The sequence below is a fragment of the Vulpes vulpes genome, chromosome 15 (genome assembly GCF_048418805.1).
Source record: "Vulpes vulpes isolate BD-2025 chromosome 15, VulVul3, whole genome shotgun sequence".
Classification (NCBI taxonomy): Eukaryota; Metazoa; Chordata; class Mammalia; order Carnivora; family Canidae; genus Vulpes; species Vulpes vulpes.
The window spans coordinates 101,202,295-101,221,027 of NC_132794.1; the positions used below are offsets into that span (position 1 = coordinate 101,202,295).

General features: G+C 43.6%; 1 protein-coding gene across 6 annotated transcripts in view; it reads left to right on the forward strand.

Moving 5' to 3' along the window:
• The window catches only part of VTI1A (vesicle transport through interaction with t-SNAREs 1A), a 357,804-nt gene that overhangs the window by 293,512 nt on the left and 45,559 nt on the right, over window positions 1-18,733 (forward strand). For 2 of the 6 annotated variants that reach the window (XM_072740028.1, XM_072740029.1), the window contains one exon: window positions 1,475-1,604. The exons of the other annotated variants lie outside the window; for them this stretch is intronic. In XM_072740028.1, the coding sequence (XP_072596129.1) occupies window positions 1,475-1,589 (115 nt within the window). In that variant the 3' untranslated portion in view covers window positions 1,590-1,604. Of the gene's footprint in view, window positions 1-1,474; window positions 1,605-18,733 lie in introns of those variants that run through there. 6 annotated transcript variants of the gene reach the window in all.

The window sequence follows — 18,733 nt, forward strand, 5'->3', positions numbered from 1 at the left end:
ATTTACACAGCCTGACATTATTCTTAATGTCAATGCAATGTGTTACCTCTAGGTTGAAATCCAGTTTTAATCCTATAAGCTAGAAAAATAAGTTCGATCCTACACAATTGAGTCTTGAAATTGTTGATTCTGTTGCTGTATTTATTACCCTTGATAGTTGGCCTCTCCCTTCCTCCTTCCTTCCCTCCTTCTCCTCCTCTCCCTCTTTCTCTCTCTCTCTCTCTCTATATATATATATTAAATATATTTGTGAATTAAATATATTAGATGTACTATGTATATATCTCTAAATATATATGTATGTACCCATGTGATAGTTTCATTCATGTTATAAGAAACTATCTTTTTTTTTAGCAGAGATGTGCTTTTTTTTTTTTCACAATTTTATTTATTTACTTATGAGAGACCAGAGAGAGAGAGAGGCAGAGACACAGGCAGAGGGAGAAGCAGGCTCCATGCAGGGAGCCCGATGCGGGACTCGATCCTGCGTCTCCAGAATCACACCCTGGACTGAAGGTATCACTAAACCGCTGAGCCACGTGGGCTGCCCAATAAGAAACTATCTTACTTCATTTTCTGGGTATCTACTCTGTGATCTCAATAAATTCTTTTTACAATGAATTGATTTACTCCAGCCCTGTACAGTATTATGCCTTCCTCCCCCAGAAAGTTAAATGGCTGTTCTTTGACAGTATGTTGCACTAGGTACATTATAGTTTGACTTAGTAGATGCTATTTAAAGTCTCTTGTAAATAAAATGGATCAGAAAGTTCTGGTGCCAGCTGAGTTATGTGATTTTAGCAAGGCAGTAGCCAACCACTGGTATGGATGCTGTTGGTCTTCCATCTGGCTTGAAGGGCTGTGGGCACACTTGCTGTGACTCCACTCACGGAGTGTGCTTGAGCCCATCATACTGCAGCCAGTGTTCCCACATGCACCTCCATGGCCGCAAGGTGTAAATGGTAGGGGGAAAAAAGAACAAGAAAGTGAAATCAGGAGTGAAGTTAGACAAAATTAGACTGAAAGCTTTCCTTTTTTTTTTTTTTTTTTTTTTTTTTTAATTTTCTGAAATGGAAAGCAGATAACAATCCAGAAACAGGAAGACAAAGGGAGGTTCCTACAGATTGGAATGGGAGCCACAGAGAAGGCTTCTTAAAGTGAATTTGAAATGACTTTGGCCCTGTATTAAGCACTGAGTGCTTTTTGAGCTCTCTAAATCCATCTTTAAATATAGTGAGGTTCTGCAAGCATATTTGGGCAGGAGATTTGAATTAGGATATATAACTTAAACGGGACAAATTTTAGTCAGCTAATTTGGCATTTTGAAAGCACTTTCAGGTCATTGTAATTATGCAAAGGATATGCAATCATTAGTTCCCCAATATACAAATTTCTCATTAATATCTACTTGGGGAAGAGTTGATGAATATGAAGCTATCACTGACTGAAAATGAACATTTTTACTTGAAAACAGGGCTGCTTTGCACTGCCGGCCGCTCCCAGAATTGATGATGTGCCTTGCCTGGACAGCAGTATCCCTGAAGCTTCAGGACCAAGTCTCACACATGTGTGATGGATCGAGACATTAAAATATCACTGATCCAGCTCCTCACAACCAAAAGATCTGGGGGAAGGCTAGTTTAAAAAAAAAAAAGAATTAGGAGTCACAACTGGAGGACGTTCTATGTAGCCTCCACTGCTGTCCTCAGGCACTGAAAACTCTGTACCCAGACAGTGCCTGCCACTTGGCATGGGACTCCAAAACCCATTAGCGGTGCCACTTTGGTTAGTAGAGAATGAATGGCTGAGCATGTGGCCTCTTGGTCGACTTGAAATACAGCACTGGCCTTTGCTGCAAGTCTCACGTCCAAGCATAATTATACGCGCTCCACCTGCAGAGTTCTTGCTATTTTTCCTGCATGTTTGTACTAAGAGCAATGTTACTCTGCTTTGTAACTTCACTAAGTGAACTTAATGTTCTGGTGGTAGTTAGGACACTGCTTCCCTGGTTATGGGACTTTACAGTCCCATGTTTGGGAGTTGGAGGCATTATATTAAGTTCTCTTTCTTTAGAACCTATTTTATCCCGAAACCTCTCAAAATAGCTCTCAGATGTTGTTTTATCAAAGTGTGCTACAAGAGGGCAGCCTGGTTGGCTCAACGGTTTAGCGCTGCCTTCAGCCCAGGGCATGATCCTGGAGACCCAGGATCGAGTGCTGCATCAGGCTCCCTGCATGGAGCCTGCTTCTCCCTCTGCCTCTCTCTCTCTCTCTCTCTCTCTCTCTCTCTCTCCATCTCTCATGAATAAATAAAATCTTTAAAAATATATATATGCTACAAGATGATTGAGTTTCTGCCTTTGACTTCCATCCCCACTTTTCTTGCCACCTACTGTTGTATGATACCCAAGAACATGTCATGAACTGGGTGCCAATCAGACATCTGTGCATGGCTTTTGTAACCATCTCACTGTCCATTCATTTCGTCCATGTCATAGAACCCTTTCTGAGAAACAGCATGCCAAGAATGTGTATGGTTTGGGGCACCTGGGGCTCTGTCAGTTGAGCATCCAGCTTCTGGTCTTGGCTCAGGTCATGATCTCATGATCCTGAGATTGAGCCCTGCATCAGGCTCTGCGCTCAGCATGAAGTCTGCTTCAGACTCTCTCCCTCTCTCTCCCACTCACTTTCTCTCAAATAAATAAATAAAATCTGAAAAAAAAAAAAAGGCTGTGTATGGTTCAAGGGAAAGAAAAAGGGAAAGACAGAAGGAAAGATGTGTAGGGACACCTGGCTGGCTCAGCAGTTGGGTACCATCTGCCCTTGGTTCAGAGTATGATCCCAGGGTTGTGGGATCAAGTCCCACATCGGGCTCCCTGTACGGGGCCTGCTTCTCCCTCTGCCTATATCTCTGCCTGTCTCTCTGTGTCTCTCATGAATAAATAAATAAGGTCTTAAAAAAGAAAAAAGAAAGAAGAAAGAAAGAAAGAAAGGGAAAAGAAAGAAAAGAAAAGAGAAAAGAAAAGAAAGAAAAGAAAGAAAAGAAAAGAAAAGAAAAGAAAAGAAAAGAAAAGAAAAGAAAAGAAAAGGTGAATGTGTAAATGCTGCAGCCATGTCTGTCAGTAACAGCATCTCCAGAATTGTTGGGAGTTACTTAGAGGTTCCCCATAGATGCCCATGATGCAGTGCTGGGGATGGTACTCAGCCTCCAGGGATATGGCACCATCAGGAATTCTTAGTTAAGGCTAGGGATGTTTCCTCTTCTGTGCCAGAAATTCTTGGACTGTGTGCATGTGTGCTGTCAATCACCAGCTACTTAATCCCAATCAGTGCCTCTAGTACCTGATGTGTTGATCATCGTAGCCAGCTGTAGGCAACTCTGATTGTAGGAATGGAGGAGGCTTGTGGCATGGCTAATCCAGAACCGTGAATAGGGCAAAAGAGTCATATTTTGAGAATTACCTAGTTCTGTTTTTACAGAACTGCTTTATCTTCCTAGTTAATTTTGCTTAAGCTGAACTTGGTGTTTAAAATGTTCTATTTTAAGTTTTTATATTATATAGAGTAATGTATTTAAAATATTAGAAAATTATAAGAAACATAAAGATCACTTTTCATCACTGTTGAAAACCTTTTGCTGAATATACATCTAGACATTTTTCTCGGGATACGTACTTATATAGATACCAACTTTTCATTGAGCTTTTTGTTTTTTACTAAATATTATGATCATTGTTCCACATCAATTATTCATCTCAGCATCATCCTTTTTATCAGCTGCATGGCATTTGGAGTTTTAAGGGCACTGCAATTTGCTTGTACAAATGCCTATTGAGGAACATTTGCATTATTTCAAAATTATGGTTATTTACAGGGTTACAGTGTACACTCCTCTACATCTGTATATCTATGCACACATTTTCTAATACCTCCTTAGAGTTCACAACTAAGGGTGGCGTTGTTGGGTCATTTTCGGTTTTCAAAATGATGGCAAACTGTGGCTGAGAAAAGCTGCACAAATGCACATGCCCACAACAACGATTATTCCCCTGTCCTGGCTGGTGTCATAATTCACTTTTCACCTTCACTAGCCTAGTAGGTATGGAGGAAATGGTGTCGCACTGCTTACCAGTTTCTCCACTTAGTCGTTGAGATTGAGCATGTTAAAATACTTGCCACTTTCATTTCTTTTTAAAAGTACCTGTTTATGTCTTTAACCCATATCTTCTATTATAATATTTGTCCTTTTAATTTTTTTTATTTTTTATTTATTTATGATAGTCACAGAGAGAGAGAGAGAGAGAGAGAGGCAGAGACACAAGCAGAGGGAGAAGCAGGCTCCATGCACTGGGAGCCCGACATGGGATTCGATCCCGGGTCTCCAGGATCGCGCCCTGGGCCAAAGGCAGGCGCCAAACCGCTGCGCCACCCAGGGATCCCAATATTTGTCCTTTTAAAGGTAACCTCTGCATATTTTGTTAGTTGATTGAAAAATACTTAACTGAGCACCTGCTATGTGCTGAGCACTGCTTGGTCCTGGGGAAACAATGGTGGGCAAGAATGACACAGTCCATGCCGAGTTCAGTGGGGGAACAGACGTTAGCCACATAATCACCCAGATATGAGAGTGTAATTGTCATGGATGCCATGTAGGAGGGCTTCAAAGTGCAACAGAACTCTATCAGCAAGTGATTCTCAGACTTCAGCAGGCATCCGTACCACCTGGAGGGCTTGTAAAAAGCATAGATTGCTGGACCCTAACCCCAGAGTTTCTGATTCAGTAGGTTTGAGGTGAGCCTGGAATTTGCATTTCTAAGGAGACCCCAGGTTGTGCTGATGGCGCTGGTCTAGATAGCACTTATGGAGAACCTCTGGTCTAGAGATTTCTCCTGAACAGGGAGACCAAGGCAGATTTCCTGGTGAAGCAGTACTTGAGGGACCCCGGGTGGCTCAGTGGTTGAGCGTCTGCCTTTGGCTCAGGTCATGATCCCAGGGTCCTGGGATCAAGTCCTGCATTGGGCTCCCTGCAGGGAGTCTGCTTCTCCCTCTTCCTACTGTCTCTCTCTCTCTCTCTCTCTCTCTCTCTGTCTCTCATGAATAAATAAATAAAATATTTTTTTAGAATATTGACTATAAGCAACATATCAAGGGTGTAAATGACCATAAAGAATGAAAAACTGGTGCTTTCAAAGATAAACAGTCTTATTACAGTTACTTGACATTTCTGTTTCTAAGCCCTACTAAATTCCATTAAAAGCTGGTTCATAAACTTAGGTTCAAATACAATTTTAGACCTAATAGTTAGAAAGAGGCTGTTTCTGGAAGCAGCTGGTATCTGATTCTTACCTGCTGGTTGCTCCAGGCAGCCTCACCTGAAGAGGAAACCCTTGCCATCAAATTAACAGGAGAAAAACCAGGACCCAAATTCCCATTGGAAAGAAGAAAGTGTTAGTGCCCTTCAAAAGAAGAGAGAAAAATAGCTGCTTCAGATTAACAAAGAGTGCTCGAACCTCTCCCGTGATTGCTGTCATAAAGAAGAGGGTAGGGGTAGCTTTCTAATAAAAGGTCCTGCAAAATATGTCCCGTATGCTTCTTCATTAACCTGTTCCATAAGGGAAGAGACCTGAGATCGTATAGATATTCTAAGTAGGTATAAGTATGTCGAGGTGCTGTGAGCCTGGTTTAGTGGCAGTTACATTGAATGAGGTGGAAGCCAAGATTTCTTTTTTGGAAGCCATAAAGAGAAAAAGGCAACAGGACAAGATTCACACCAGTTGTGGTTCAGTGAGAAAGGAGTAGCAGCGCTGCATTCAGGTGTGTGTTAGGTCTTGCTCCGTATGTATTACATGCCCTTAAACAGAGCTTTTAAGCTACTAATTTCTTAGCCATTTGAACTTTTATTCTTGAGAAGGGAAATCTATCAGCTTCTTAATCTGTGGCTTAAGACTGACTTTTCAAACCATGTTGTAATAATAATAGTAGTAGTAGTAGCGAAGATGTACTGAGTGTTACTATACGCCGGGTACTGTGCTAAATTCTTTATAGGAATCATCTCATTTTAATTCTCACACCAACATTTGGGGTAAGACCTTTTATCATGTCATGTTCCAGGTGGTAAAACCAAGGCCCGAAGATCATACAAGTAATAAGACATGATTTGGGGATTTGAATCCGGATGATCTGACCACAGAACCCATACTCTTGACCATTTGGCTCTCCTGCCTCCCAAGTCCTTTCTTCACCTGGGGGCAGCAGACCTTAACCACAGGCTCCCGGCCTCAAAGGAAGGAAGTGCTGAGTATGAAGTACAAGCTGTCAGATTAAAAGCACAATAGAGAAACCTTTCTAGTGTGTTATACAAAATATATTTGTCCTAGTCCTGAGAACAGGGAGGCATAAACTAATAATGACAGTGTGGAGTTTGCTGGAACAATGGAAGCAAATATCCTATAATGTTAAATACATTTGTTTCGAGGTATTCAACTAAAGGAGCCTGACTGCCTGCCCTCCTCCCTCTCTTCCTTCCTCCTTCCCCTCCTTCTTTTCCTCTGGCTCTCTGTATTCTCCCAATTTTCTTAGTTACGATAAAAAAAAAAATAATTTAAAAAATTGCTTGCAGATCCAGGGGACATTTAACCTACTTACTTAAAACACTAACTCCATCCAAGACGTGGTTAGATGGTGTGAAATCTAGAATGTTCTAGACACTCAGCCCCTTCCCAGGACCCAGTCTTATCAGTAGGCTGGAGAGGGTGACCTTGGAGGCTGACCTTGGAGAGGTGAACTTGGTGTTTGGGTGACTCCTGATTCTCTTTTTATTGAACCTGGCTCAGCAGTAGTGCATGGGGCAGCTTCAGAGTGTGTGGCAGGACAAAGACACGGCACCTGTTGGGGTCCTGCTCTCCCCAGAGGTGCCAATAAAATATATCACCATGCTCTGTGCCGTGTGCTTTTGTCACCGAGGGCTGACTCCACATTACTTCACCCTTGCATCTTGGTACCTTTTCTGGGACTTCGGTGCCCCACTCTCCCCCTGCACCCCAACACCATATGATAAGGGACCATCAGGACCAAGCCAGGCCTCCCTCCGCCCCTCTCTGTCCCTACCCCACGTATTCCACATCCTATTTTGACCTGCAGCGGCTTGCAGCTCCCTGCAGATATTTGAAAAGAGAATGAAGTGATTTACATAATTAAAACAAATTGCCTGACGAGTGTGAGAATCCATTGTTGTGGTATAATGGCGTGATTTAGATGCTTTGTGAGACACAAGGCTGGGGGGAAGTTCCTCTACCACCCTGGCAATGTAATTAGGCTCCACAGAGCTCTTTCTGGAGAGGCTTTAGGGCGATTAGAGCAGGACATGGCAGTTGTCTCTGGAGGAAAGCACAAGACCAAAATGGAAGACTCTGAACTCCACAAGTCTTCCTTGTCGACTGTAAGCAAATAATGCACTTCCTGGAGAAACTGCTGAAGCCTAAGGGACCGCTCGGGATTCCCCCACTGACCTGTTTGCCATGACATTTGGGGAGGTTTTTTTTTCTTTTTCTTGCTTGTTCCCATCGCCTTCCTCTGTGTGTTCTGGTTCTCTGGTGCCACATCTTTAAAACCACGTTTAGGATTTCAGATTAAAGGAGGTCAAAGGGACCTGAAAACTAGACAGCTTAGAGGCAGTGAGTGACCCTAGACTGAGTCCTGGGGGCAGGGGTGAGGGTGGCAGGGGAGCCATAAAGGACATTATGGGGACAGGTGGCAGGATTAGAATGCAGGCTGCCAATTCAGTGTGAGTCTCATACCACTGGCAAATTTCCTGACGTGGGTAAATGTGTCTGGTAACATAGAGGGGTATGATGGTCTGCAGCTGACTCTCCAGTGGTCCCCAATGAAATATGCATTTATGCAGAGAGAGAGAGAATGGAAAAGCTTATGGGGCAAAATAATAACGATCAGTAAATCTCGGCGCAGTGCATAGGAGCTCATTTTATTGTTCTTGCAACTTTCCTGTTAAGTTTGGAATTATTTCAAAATAAGAAGTTAAAAAAAAATCACATTAGGAAGTAATTCTGGCCTTGTAGGACTGACAATTATTCATTTCTTAAAAGAAAAAAACGAGGAGGGCCAGAAAAGAGAAGTAACATTCACACTCCAAATCATTTCTGTGTGAAGTAGGGAGAGCTGAAATTTGCAATTAATTAGATCCACCAGTCAGAAGAAAATCCAAATCAGCCCCCGCCGCCCTGCTGACTTGAGAATACAGACGCAGGCCCTGCCTGTGTCCGCACGGGGTGCGACCCTCGTGGGGGCCTCATTACGGGGTGCCTGGGAAGCAAGGCCTCTGTGTGCACGGAAAGACCCACGCTTCCTCCGACGGTGTCGAGAAAGGCTTTGTTGGTTAAACTGCAGGACCTGTTTGTCTCCAGTTCTCATAAGGAAGGAAATGAGTTGACTTGGAATCCAAGTCCATTTGGAATGTTAGATGAAACCATGGAATTTCCCTGTCTTCTCCTCTTTAGTGAGCTAGACTTGCCAACAGCAGCCTCCTGGTTTATACATGGGTGCACGCCCATCCAAGAGCTGGAGGGCCCGGGCAAGGGAGAGGGGTGGTTAGAGCCAAAAGCCCTTCAGGTGTCTCGTGAGGTTCTGGCTGTAGGTGTGGTGTCAAGCATGAGGGCCAAAGTGGTATCCGCTAGGGCTTTTCTTGCCTTGGGCTATGGGCACCAATCTCTGTGTCCCATTACTCTGCATGGTATTTAGAAAAGCATATAGCGAGGTCCTGGTGTCTCACCTCATTTTTACCTTCCTGTTGGAACCCTACAAAGCTTACAGCATAGCCAGAGAGAGAAGGTAGGAACCAGAGGAAGGATCCAGTTCAGAGGGGGCATAACTAGTGCCCATAGGTACCGAGTGGGTATCATAGGTGAGTAAAACAAGCCAGGAAGTGATGAGGAAACCAGTGCATATGTGCCCCACCAAAAAAGCTTCTTAGGATCCATTCTACCACTGCAGTGGGGGAAAGTGGGTCTACTGAGGCCAGTCTTCTGGGTTTTCCAGAATGCCTGAATTCTAGATTATAAATCTCCCCATTTGCAAAGATTGGCAAGAAAAGAAAAAAAAATTTTTTTAATTAAAAACTGAGCAGGCCAAACCAACACATCTGGCAGGTGGGATCTGGCCACAGGCTGCCAGTTGGCAACCTCTGATCTGATCTAACCCACTCATGTTACGTGTTTGACAATGATACTCCACAGTTATTGGACTCCAGTAGGGTGCTGGCACCCACGGAGGCAAGTGACTGGCCTACAGTCACACCACAAGTTAATGGCAGAGGTGGGCACACTGCATCAAAGTGTTAACTTGTATAGTGAGTCTTCTGGTTTGACATGAAAACAAAAATTTGGCTAAAAGATGCAGCCTCATGAACAGGAGTAATTAACTCCAAATGTTTGTTAAAAAGAAAATTAATTCCATCGTTAAATCTCGTAACATCCTACTTCTGCCACATGTTTATAGAAATAACTCCTTAAAATTCAATGATGTTCTTTCCTAACCACAAACAAACTGGTTTTCAGAAACAAATACGTGTAAAGATGGGTTCAAAGTGTCAGCTATAACTGCTGCAGGGGAAAACGAACCCCCTCCGGTTTTAAATAACTTGTTTTAGAAATAAACAGGATGGATAGGACTTCTCTCGAAAGACGTTTCTGGCTCTCCCAGGAAGCACTTTGGGCAAATTAGAATGGAGAAGCCTTCAAGATCCCCCAGGCTGCAAAGGGGTGGGGGGGCTTCTGTAAGTGCACGCATAACCCCCACTACCACCACCAGGACAATGTCACATGTTCATACATAGCCAAGGCCCCCATGTGCCCAACTCTGGAGTCAGATGCACTCGAGTTCAGATCCAGTTGCTGCCATCACTAGCTGTGTGACCTTGGATCAGGTTACCTAAACTCCAGTTTCCCCATGTTTAGGTGGAACTAGGAATAGTACCTATCATGGATAGCAGTTGTAAGATGATGTAACCTCTGCACAGCACTTCCCATAGGGCCTGGCACTGAGCTCCTTCTCTCTGTCCTCAGAGGGTGAATGGACAAGGCACTTTTGAAATGAGCAGCACACCTGCCCAAGTGGGGCAGACCGTCGGAGCCGGTAAGGCATGTGGGGTAGGATTTGGCTGCTACACAGCAAAGGTGCTGCACCACAAGAGCAGTTCCTAAGGTATAGTCAAGTTTGGGGTTGTTTCAGGGAGTTTTTTCAGAGATAATTCACATACCCCACAATTCGCCCTTTTAAAATACGTGATTCAGTGGCTTTTTGTACATTACAGATATGTGCAACCATCAGCGCAATTTTATCACCTTGTAAAGAAGCCCCTTCACATTTAGCCAGCACTCCCCAATGTCACTGTTCCCCAGCCCTTAGCAACCACTAACCTCTTTTCTCTAAGGACTATTCTGGACATTTCATAGAAATGGAATCATATCTTCAATGATACTTTGGGACTGGCTTCTTTCACTCAGCATGTTTTCAAGCTCCAGCCATGCTGTAGCCTGTGTCAGTAGGTCATTCTTCTTAATGGCGGAATAACATTTTGTTTATCCGGTCATCAGATGATGGGCATTGGAGTTTTTTCCACTTTGGGACTATTGTGAATAATGCTGCTATGAACGTTCATGTACGAGTTTTTGTGCGCACATATGTTTTCATTTCTCTAGGGTACAGACCTAGGAGCAGAATGCTGAGTCAAAGGGTAATTCCAGTTTTAACTTTTTGAGGACCTGCCAAACTATTTTCCAAAGCAGCTGTACTATTTTATATTCCCACAACAGCATAAGAAGGTTTTATTTCTCCTTATCCTCACCAATACTTATTATTATCTGACTTTTTTATTCTAGCCGTACTCATGAGTATGAAGTGGTATCTCATTGTGGTTTGGATTTGCATTTCCCTGATGACTATTGATCTTGCCATGTGTTTATTGGTTATTTGCATATTTTCTTTAGAAAAATGTCTACTCGGATTCTTTCCCCATTTTGAAATTTATTTTCAAAATCAATCAATTAGTGAGTGGTAAGAGTTCTTCGTAAGGTCTAGATAGAAGTCGCTTATCAACTATATGATTTATAAATATTTTCTCCCATTCTATGAGTTCTCTTTTTACTTTCCTGATAGTGTCCTTTGAAGCACAAAAGTATTTCATTTTGATGAAGTATAGTCTATTTCTTTTTGGTTTTGGTATCCTATCCAAGAATCTATTAATAAATCCAAGGTCACAAAGATTGACTTCTGTGTTTTCTTCTAAGAGTTTTATAGTTTTGGCTTTGCATTTAGGTCTTTGATCCACTTTTGAATTGTTTGTATATGGTGTGAGGTAAGGGTCCTACTTTCTTTTTTTGCATATGGATGTCCAGTTATACAACTGTGTTTGTGAAGGAAGAAAAAGAACTGTGGGACGATGTGGTCATCCACGAAGACACGCCTCAGCCCAGTCTACCTTGGAAGTCCACTGGCCAATCAGAGCAGGATGGGCAGAGTCAACTTTCACAACAGGAGAGCCACTTCATCTCAGAAGTTCTAGGCTGGAAACCATAGAATATATCTCTATAGCTCATAAAGTGAGCCTATTAATTGGATATAAAAACAACCAATGAGGTAGTGATTTAATCACCTTAACTCATACTTGTCTCTTACCATCTCCAGGCCTTTGAGGCAGAAGTAGGGTGTTATAGAAAGAGAACTGACCTTTCTGACCTTTCTGTCAAAAGACTAAGAGCTGATTCCTGGCTACATTTGTGACCTTAGACAAGTCACTTAACCTCTCTGAGCCTTAGTTTTCTCATGTCTAAAGTGGAATGATATAAAGCTTCCGATATTATTTTTTTTAAGATTTTATTTATTTATTCATGAGAGACATAGAGAAAGAGGCAGAGACACAGGCAGAGAGAGAAGCAGGGTCCATGCAGGGAGCCCAATGTGGGACTCAATCCCAGGTCTCCAGGATCAGGCCCTGGGCCAAAGGCGGCGCTAAACCACTGAGCCACCTGGGCTGCCCAGCTTCCAATATTATTGAATGAGTTAAGGAAAACAGTTATGTATGGAAAAGCCCACAGTACCTGGTATCCAGTTTCTGCACAAAGGATGTTTGCTTACTGTCATATTCTTCTCCTCTTTTTCACCGTCGACCAAGCTAAAAGCTAACTATGTGTTTGCTACTTCAGATCATCAAGGCCAGAACCTTAGAACCCCATATAGTAGCAAATTCCAGAGGCACAAACCCACCCCACAAACTATCCAGTGCCAGCCCCATTCCTCTATCCACAGCATTAACCACTGAAAGAGAATGATGCTGGGGCACCAGGTGGCTCAATCGGTTGAGTGTCTAACTCTTGGTTTCAGCTCAGACCATGATCTTGGGGTCCTGGGATTGAGTCCTGGATTGGGGTCCATGCTCAGCATGGAGTCTGCTTGTCCCTCTCCTTCCCCTTCTGCTCCTCCTCCCACTCATGTGCACGCTCTCTCTCAAATAAACAAATAAAATATTTATAAAAAAAAGAAACCAAAAGAAAAGAATGATGTGTAGACACACCTCAACTTGGCAGAAGATGTGCTTGGAAGGTGCCCAGGGCTCAACCTATTTCACTATTGCAAGTAATGCCCCCAGTGCCTGGCAAGAGACAGTTACTTGGAAAGAAAACTTGCAGCTGTAAGATCTAGTGGCAGCCCATCTGGCATAGCCTGCATGTTGTGAAGAAAGGACCAAGAGGGATCTTCAGAGTGTGAATTGAGATTTTTTCCCCGCTGGGCTTGAAATTCCTTCCAGCGGTGTCTTGCCCATGGGTTAAGGCATAGTGTCATTACCAGAATCTACTATCTTACCTGGGGCAAGCCGCAGAAAGCTAGTGGACATGAAGACACTGGGAGCAGTCGGAAGAGCTATGCAGACATGACAAGGCATGAAAACCCATGAGTGGCCTTTGGCATGAATCCTAGGATGTTAGAGCTGATAAGAAATCTTAGAAATCTTCTGTCCAACTCCCTCACTTGGGAAAAGAAAACAACTAAATCTCAGAGACAAGGAATGACTTGGCTGAGGCAAGGCCATGAGTAGCAACAGAGCTAGGAACCTGGTGCACATGCTCTTGGGCCCTAAGGCCATGGAACCTGGCGTTGAAATATTTCGATGTGGAGCGTATCAGAGAGGGCATCACAAAAAGAGGCTGGGTGTTCAGGTCTGGAGCTGAGGGCACGGTAGCATAGCTCAGGAGCTATTTTCCTGGGGAGAGGGAAGCAGAAATAGGCTGAGGCAGAGGTACGTGGGCTAGGAGACACTCCCCTACATCTCTGTTTGGCGACGGGTTATTCTCATACTTATATTCTCTCTCAGTCAAAACTGGAGAATGTAAGAAAAAGATGGCGAGAAATCTATGACCTAGGCCTGCCTCTGCCACTGACCATGCAAGGGCTCCCCAGAACCACCACTTCCCCTTCTGAACCTTGGGCTTCTCGTGAAGAATGAGGTAGGAGTAAAGCAGGTGTGCTTTGGAGGCCTGTGGTTCTACCTACTTTCCAAGCTCAAGGCCAGATTGTGTGGAGGGTACTCCACTCATCTGAGGATGAACAACTTTTTGTGAGCATATTTAGAAATAAGTTTGGGATGATGACTTCAAGTTCCACCACTTTTTTTTTAATGCATCTATTCAGGTGATACATTTGACCTGATTAATAGAAAGTACATGAGCCTAATGGACGATATTAGGAGATAATTGCAATGGATGAAAGTCTCTTGAGTCAATTAACTCTTATTACCTGGAAACCATTTATAAGAGGCAATAAATTATTGGGACAACACAATTAGCAGTCCCACAATAAAACGGGTTTCATGTGTGCGCATGTCGCCCCCCCCCTCCATCTCCTGAGGGCCTGTCAAGTTAAAGGGTACGTGTTTGAGGGGGCTGCTGTGCCCTTTTGTGTTCACAGGAGTGTGTTAACATGCAGTAGGGCTGACATATCCCAGGCTAGACCGAAGCAATGAAATAAGCTTTCCACGCCTGGGAACAATGATGCCTGTGTCACAGCCAGTCAATGGCTGCTTCAGTGCCTTGTAGCTAATAGACTTTCACCAAACGTTGGCCAATCTGCTGAGTGATATTTGAGGTTGGACGTTGTGATTCTGTTTAAAGACCATTTCTAACACTCTCACCCTTGAATTTAAAAACTAAAATCGCTCAGCATTTAAAAAGACTTTTTTTTTTTCTGTCAAGCTACGGGTTCTGTAATAGCATAGACTGAATTGGGAAAAGGAAAGTTTTCTGTAAGGATTCTAGAAGGTACTACTGCGGTAGCAAATAAGCTCCACGGGCCCCATTGATCGCTTACATTTGCTTTCAATCTATGGAAGAAGATCGTCTCGTAACTAGGCTGGCCCAAGCTCAGTTCAAAGTGTCTTAAAGCAGCAGAATCCTGGATCCTTGCCACTGAATCTTCACACCATTTGCTTATGAAGTAAGGAGAACTGTTCTAGAACTCTTTTACGATGATCTGAAATAACCTGGCATTTACTTCCGTGACCTCTTAGTGTTTGTATCACCTAAAGCATTTTTCCCTCCGCTGTTGCGTTACAAGCCAGATTCAAATTCCTGACGGCAGGGGGAAAAACAGAAAAGGAAAAAAAAAAAAAAAAACCCAAACCCCAGAGCACAACAATGTTAATGATCAACATGTTATTTTTATTGTGTTGACTGTTTCAGCTACAAGCTTAAAGAATTATCAAGGCTGACTGCGCTTGTCCAAGTGAGCCGGAAACGATAGGCTGACCAGAACTAGTGCAAAGAAAGCAAATTTACAAGCCGAGTAGATGAAAATATGATAAAGACGGAAACAAGTTGCCATAGAATACAGGTCTCTCTTTTGTGTGCTCATCCAAATTTGTGGGAGTTTTTTATATTACCAGATAATTTCGTGATAGTCTATCTGTGACTTCTTCAATGATGATAAATGTGCAATCTGATCTTTTAGAAGAATAAACAGTTCCTTGTTAATTAATTTATACAGCTGTCAGTGCAGCTTTCTCTCTTTGCACTCTAAGAGTTTCCCTGCCATAGATTTTCTTGCCGTTCCTGGCAAACCTCCAGTGAGAGCCTGGGATTTATTAGGCTGACTTGGTGCAAAGTCTATTGATTGTGGCCCCGAGGGTAATAACTAAATAGAGCCGGAGCAACAAGTCAATAACACCATTGTTGCTGCAGCCTGCATTCACTCGAGGAGTGAGATTGTTTTACAGCAGCCGAGGGTAATCATGGGCAGATCGGCGTGTTCAACACGCGCTGCATGCACCGTGTTAGTGCTGAGGACCGTTTGAAAGATTTCAGCGGGATCGCTGGAGAATCGGGGTGGGGTACTGGGATTATGAACCCTGTGAACTCCTTCATTACAGCTTAAAGGTTTCAACTTGAGTTTTTAACATCTGCTGCAACCTCGGGGAGCTCAGAGGCAGGGCTGGTGCAAAGGAGCGCCCACGCGGGTCCTGGGCTAGCGCGGGAGGGCCTGTTCTGCGTGTGTCCCGGAAACAGGGTGCTTAGGCGGGGACAGGCTCTCTCACGGCTGCTGTCTGTCGCGCATCCGTCCATCCGGCCGGCCGTTTGGGTGGGGTGATGTGGCCTCTCATACTCCACCATACGCTCAACATTCACCATCTAGGCAGGAGCTACTTTCACCTCCGCAGAAGTCACATAATTGTCACTTTCTTGCTTCCAAATCTCGAGTTGCACTTGATTTTATTTTTTTTTAAGATTTTATTTATTTATTCATGAGAGACACGAGAGAGAGAGGCAGAGACACAGGCAGAGGGAGAAGCAGGCTCCACGCAGGGAGCCCGATGTGGGACTCGATCCCGGGTCTCCAGGATCACGCCCTGGGCTGAAGGCGGCACTAAACCGCTGGGCCACAGAGGCTGCCCCAACTTGATTTTAAAAACCATTTTCATACGGCTGACTGGGTTTTAAATTACAGAAAGCAAAATCGAAGTCCACATCAGTGCCTGTCTTTTGCCTCTGGAAGACTCCTTGCCATCCCCATTGTAGAAAACCCATTTCCATCCGGGGAGGACTGGAAAGTCATGGGACAGGTTCCCAGAGGTGGCCAGCACTAACGGGTCTCCCGACCTCCCAAGACCCAGCTTGTCACACGTGGCTGTGTGAACCAGTTACCCACAAATAACCACAAACCCTCATGTGACCCAGGCTACACTGAGTACAAGTCTTGCACAGAATCTCCTACTGCCACCATATCTTATATTTTTAAACAGATTTAATTATTCTGTAGAGAACTAAAAGGGTGGTTGGGTATTTTTCCCCCTGTTAACTCCTATTTTACTGAAAGAATTCTTGGCAAATCTATAGCAAAAAAGAAAACTAGGGAGGGTTTTTAAAAATTACTTGCAGTATGACTCACTGTAATGAAAGGTTCAGAGCATGGAGTAATTCCATCGGGTAGCAGTCCCTCTGAAAAAAAAAATTGTTTTGAAAGTTTAGTCAATACTGACACACAACCTAGGAGAAAAGGTGGGCCACTCCTTCCTCCGCTGGGAGACGTAAGTAACTTTCTCATCAGACTTTTCTTGGTCTGAATGAAGAAATTCCTGTCCAATCTGCTTAGGCTCAACCCTGTGATCCAAGCAGTTTTTGACAAATCAAGATGACCTCAGAGTTGATAAGCTTTGGCACAGGAAAGAAATATGCAAGAGAAGTTCAGGAGCTTAGGGGGGGAAAAATGATAATCTAAGTTGATGTGTGGAATACTTTCAAATTTTCAAAGAAGATGTTTTTGTTTGGGTGGCTGTGGAAACCTCACGTTTGCTTTATCACCGCTTAAACAGGGGAAAGAGGGAAATCACCAAAGAACACGCACACTTGCAGTTCTTTTGCATGAGACTAACCCAGCATCTCATCTCAAGGTTTCCGCGAGTGGAGGCCAGATATTTTCACTGCCATTCACTCCTCTAAGTGTCAGCGGTAGTCAGAATCATCTCAGGCGGAATATACCAGGGGATAAACAGAGGAGAATGATAGCTTTGCGTATTTGCTAGATGCCAAGAAGTCAAAGGGAGTCATGTGTGAGTTCATAAAACAGCGGCTGCAGGGATTTATGTTTTAAGGGGAGGCGGATTTTGACACAGCAACAGGCATGGCAGGGGCATTACAGTCGTGAAATGACCGGTGCTTTTGCTAACGGCCACCCAGGAAACAAGTCTATGGTAAATGCATCTCCTTAAGAGATTGTCCCCTTCTCGCCCCATCAGGCAGCTTATTCCAAACTCATATACATTCAAGGCCAATAGTGTAGGGGCTCGACTTATTTTTAGCCGGTTCAGATCATCTGGACATGAATTTAGAGAATATTCCTTAGTCTGTTAGCACATGCTCAAATACTTAAAAAAAAAAAAAAAATGACCATCTAGGAAAAAATTTTCTGTGACAATCAAGTCGGCCTCAGCAACTACAGCCAGCATTCATCTTTCATCACTTTGTGATTTCATTTCCTGCATGTTATGGTCTGGAATCATCTGAAAATAGATATCTGAAGGATAACTCCCATAAACAGGTGAGATTGGAGAAGATATCTATATTTTCAATATTACTGTTGTAGAGGAGCTGTCATACTCTATGTAGCCACATCCTCATTTATAATGTGCTATTTCCACCTAAAAGCTCCCCTGTTCTTTGGATTTCTCATGGACTTGTTTTCTGTTACAAGCTATTTATTACTCATCCATCTCTGAATTGCCAATGGTAATTGTTTATTTGTATGCCTGGAATTCCATTAATTGAGGGTTGAGGTAACACCATGCTTTTGGTGGAGAGGAAATTAAGTGATTTAGCTCATAGTTTGTTCAAATGCATGCACATTATTTCAGAATAAAACTTTCAAACCTTTGAAAATAAAATACAAAAGTAAGTCCATATTTCTCCTTTGCCTTCTTTCAAAAGGCATTTCCAGTTATGTTTTCTGTAATACCCAACATTTCCCAAGTGTTTCTGTGTACCAGGTACTAGATTAAAATCTCAATATGTATAATCTCACTCGATTTCTCACATTAAGTTTACAAGGCATATATCGTTGTTCCCATTTTACAGATTAGGAAACCAAGTATCAGTAAAATTAGTAACTTCCTCAGAGCCGCTTCGCAAATAGAAAACCAAATCCTTATGATGATGATCCACGAGGCCAGCACGGTATGATCTCTGCCTCCCCCTGGGCTCTCACCTCCTTCCATCCTTCTCCTCCCTGGACACACTGCCTTCTCTTGGTCCCATCAGATGCCACTCCAGATAAAGGACCTTTGCACATGCTGTGCCCCTGCCTGGAGTCGTTTTCCCATGTACACCCTCTTCCTCCCCTTCTTATTAACCCAGTGCATTATAAAGTTCTCAAGTCAGCATCATTGCTGCCTTAGGGAAGCCCTCTCTGGGCCCCTAGATGAGCTCCATCCCATAAGCAGCCATAAGAGTGCAGGCAGCCAGCTTCCAGGAATGTGCTCGCTCGAGGTGTTCGCACTTGCAGGTACCCAGCTCATCATCAGAACTGAGGCAGCCTCTTTCTAGGCAGCCCCCCAGCCACGGACTGAGCACAGTGGAGGCCCCAGGTCCAAGGTATTTAGGCCCACCATGGACTTCCTTTAATGGAATGGAGTCGGCTTTACCCCCAGAGCTCTTCTGGCTTGGTGGAAATGGTCACATCTG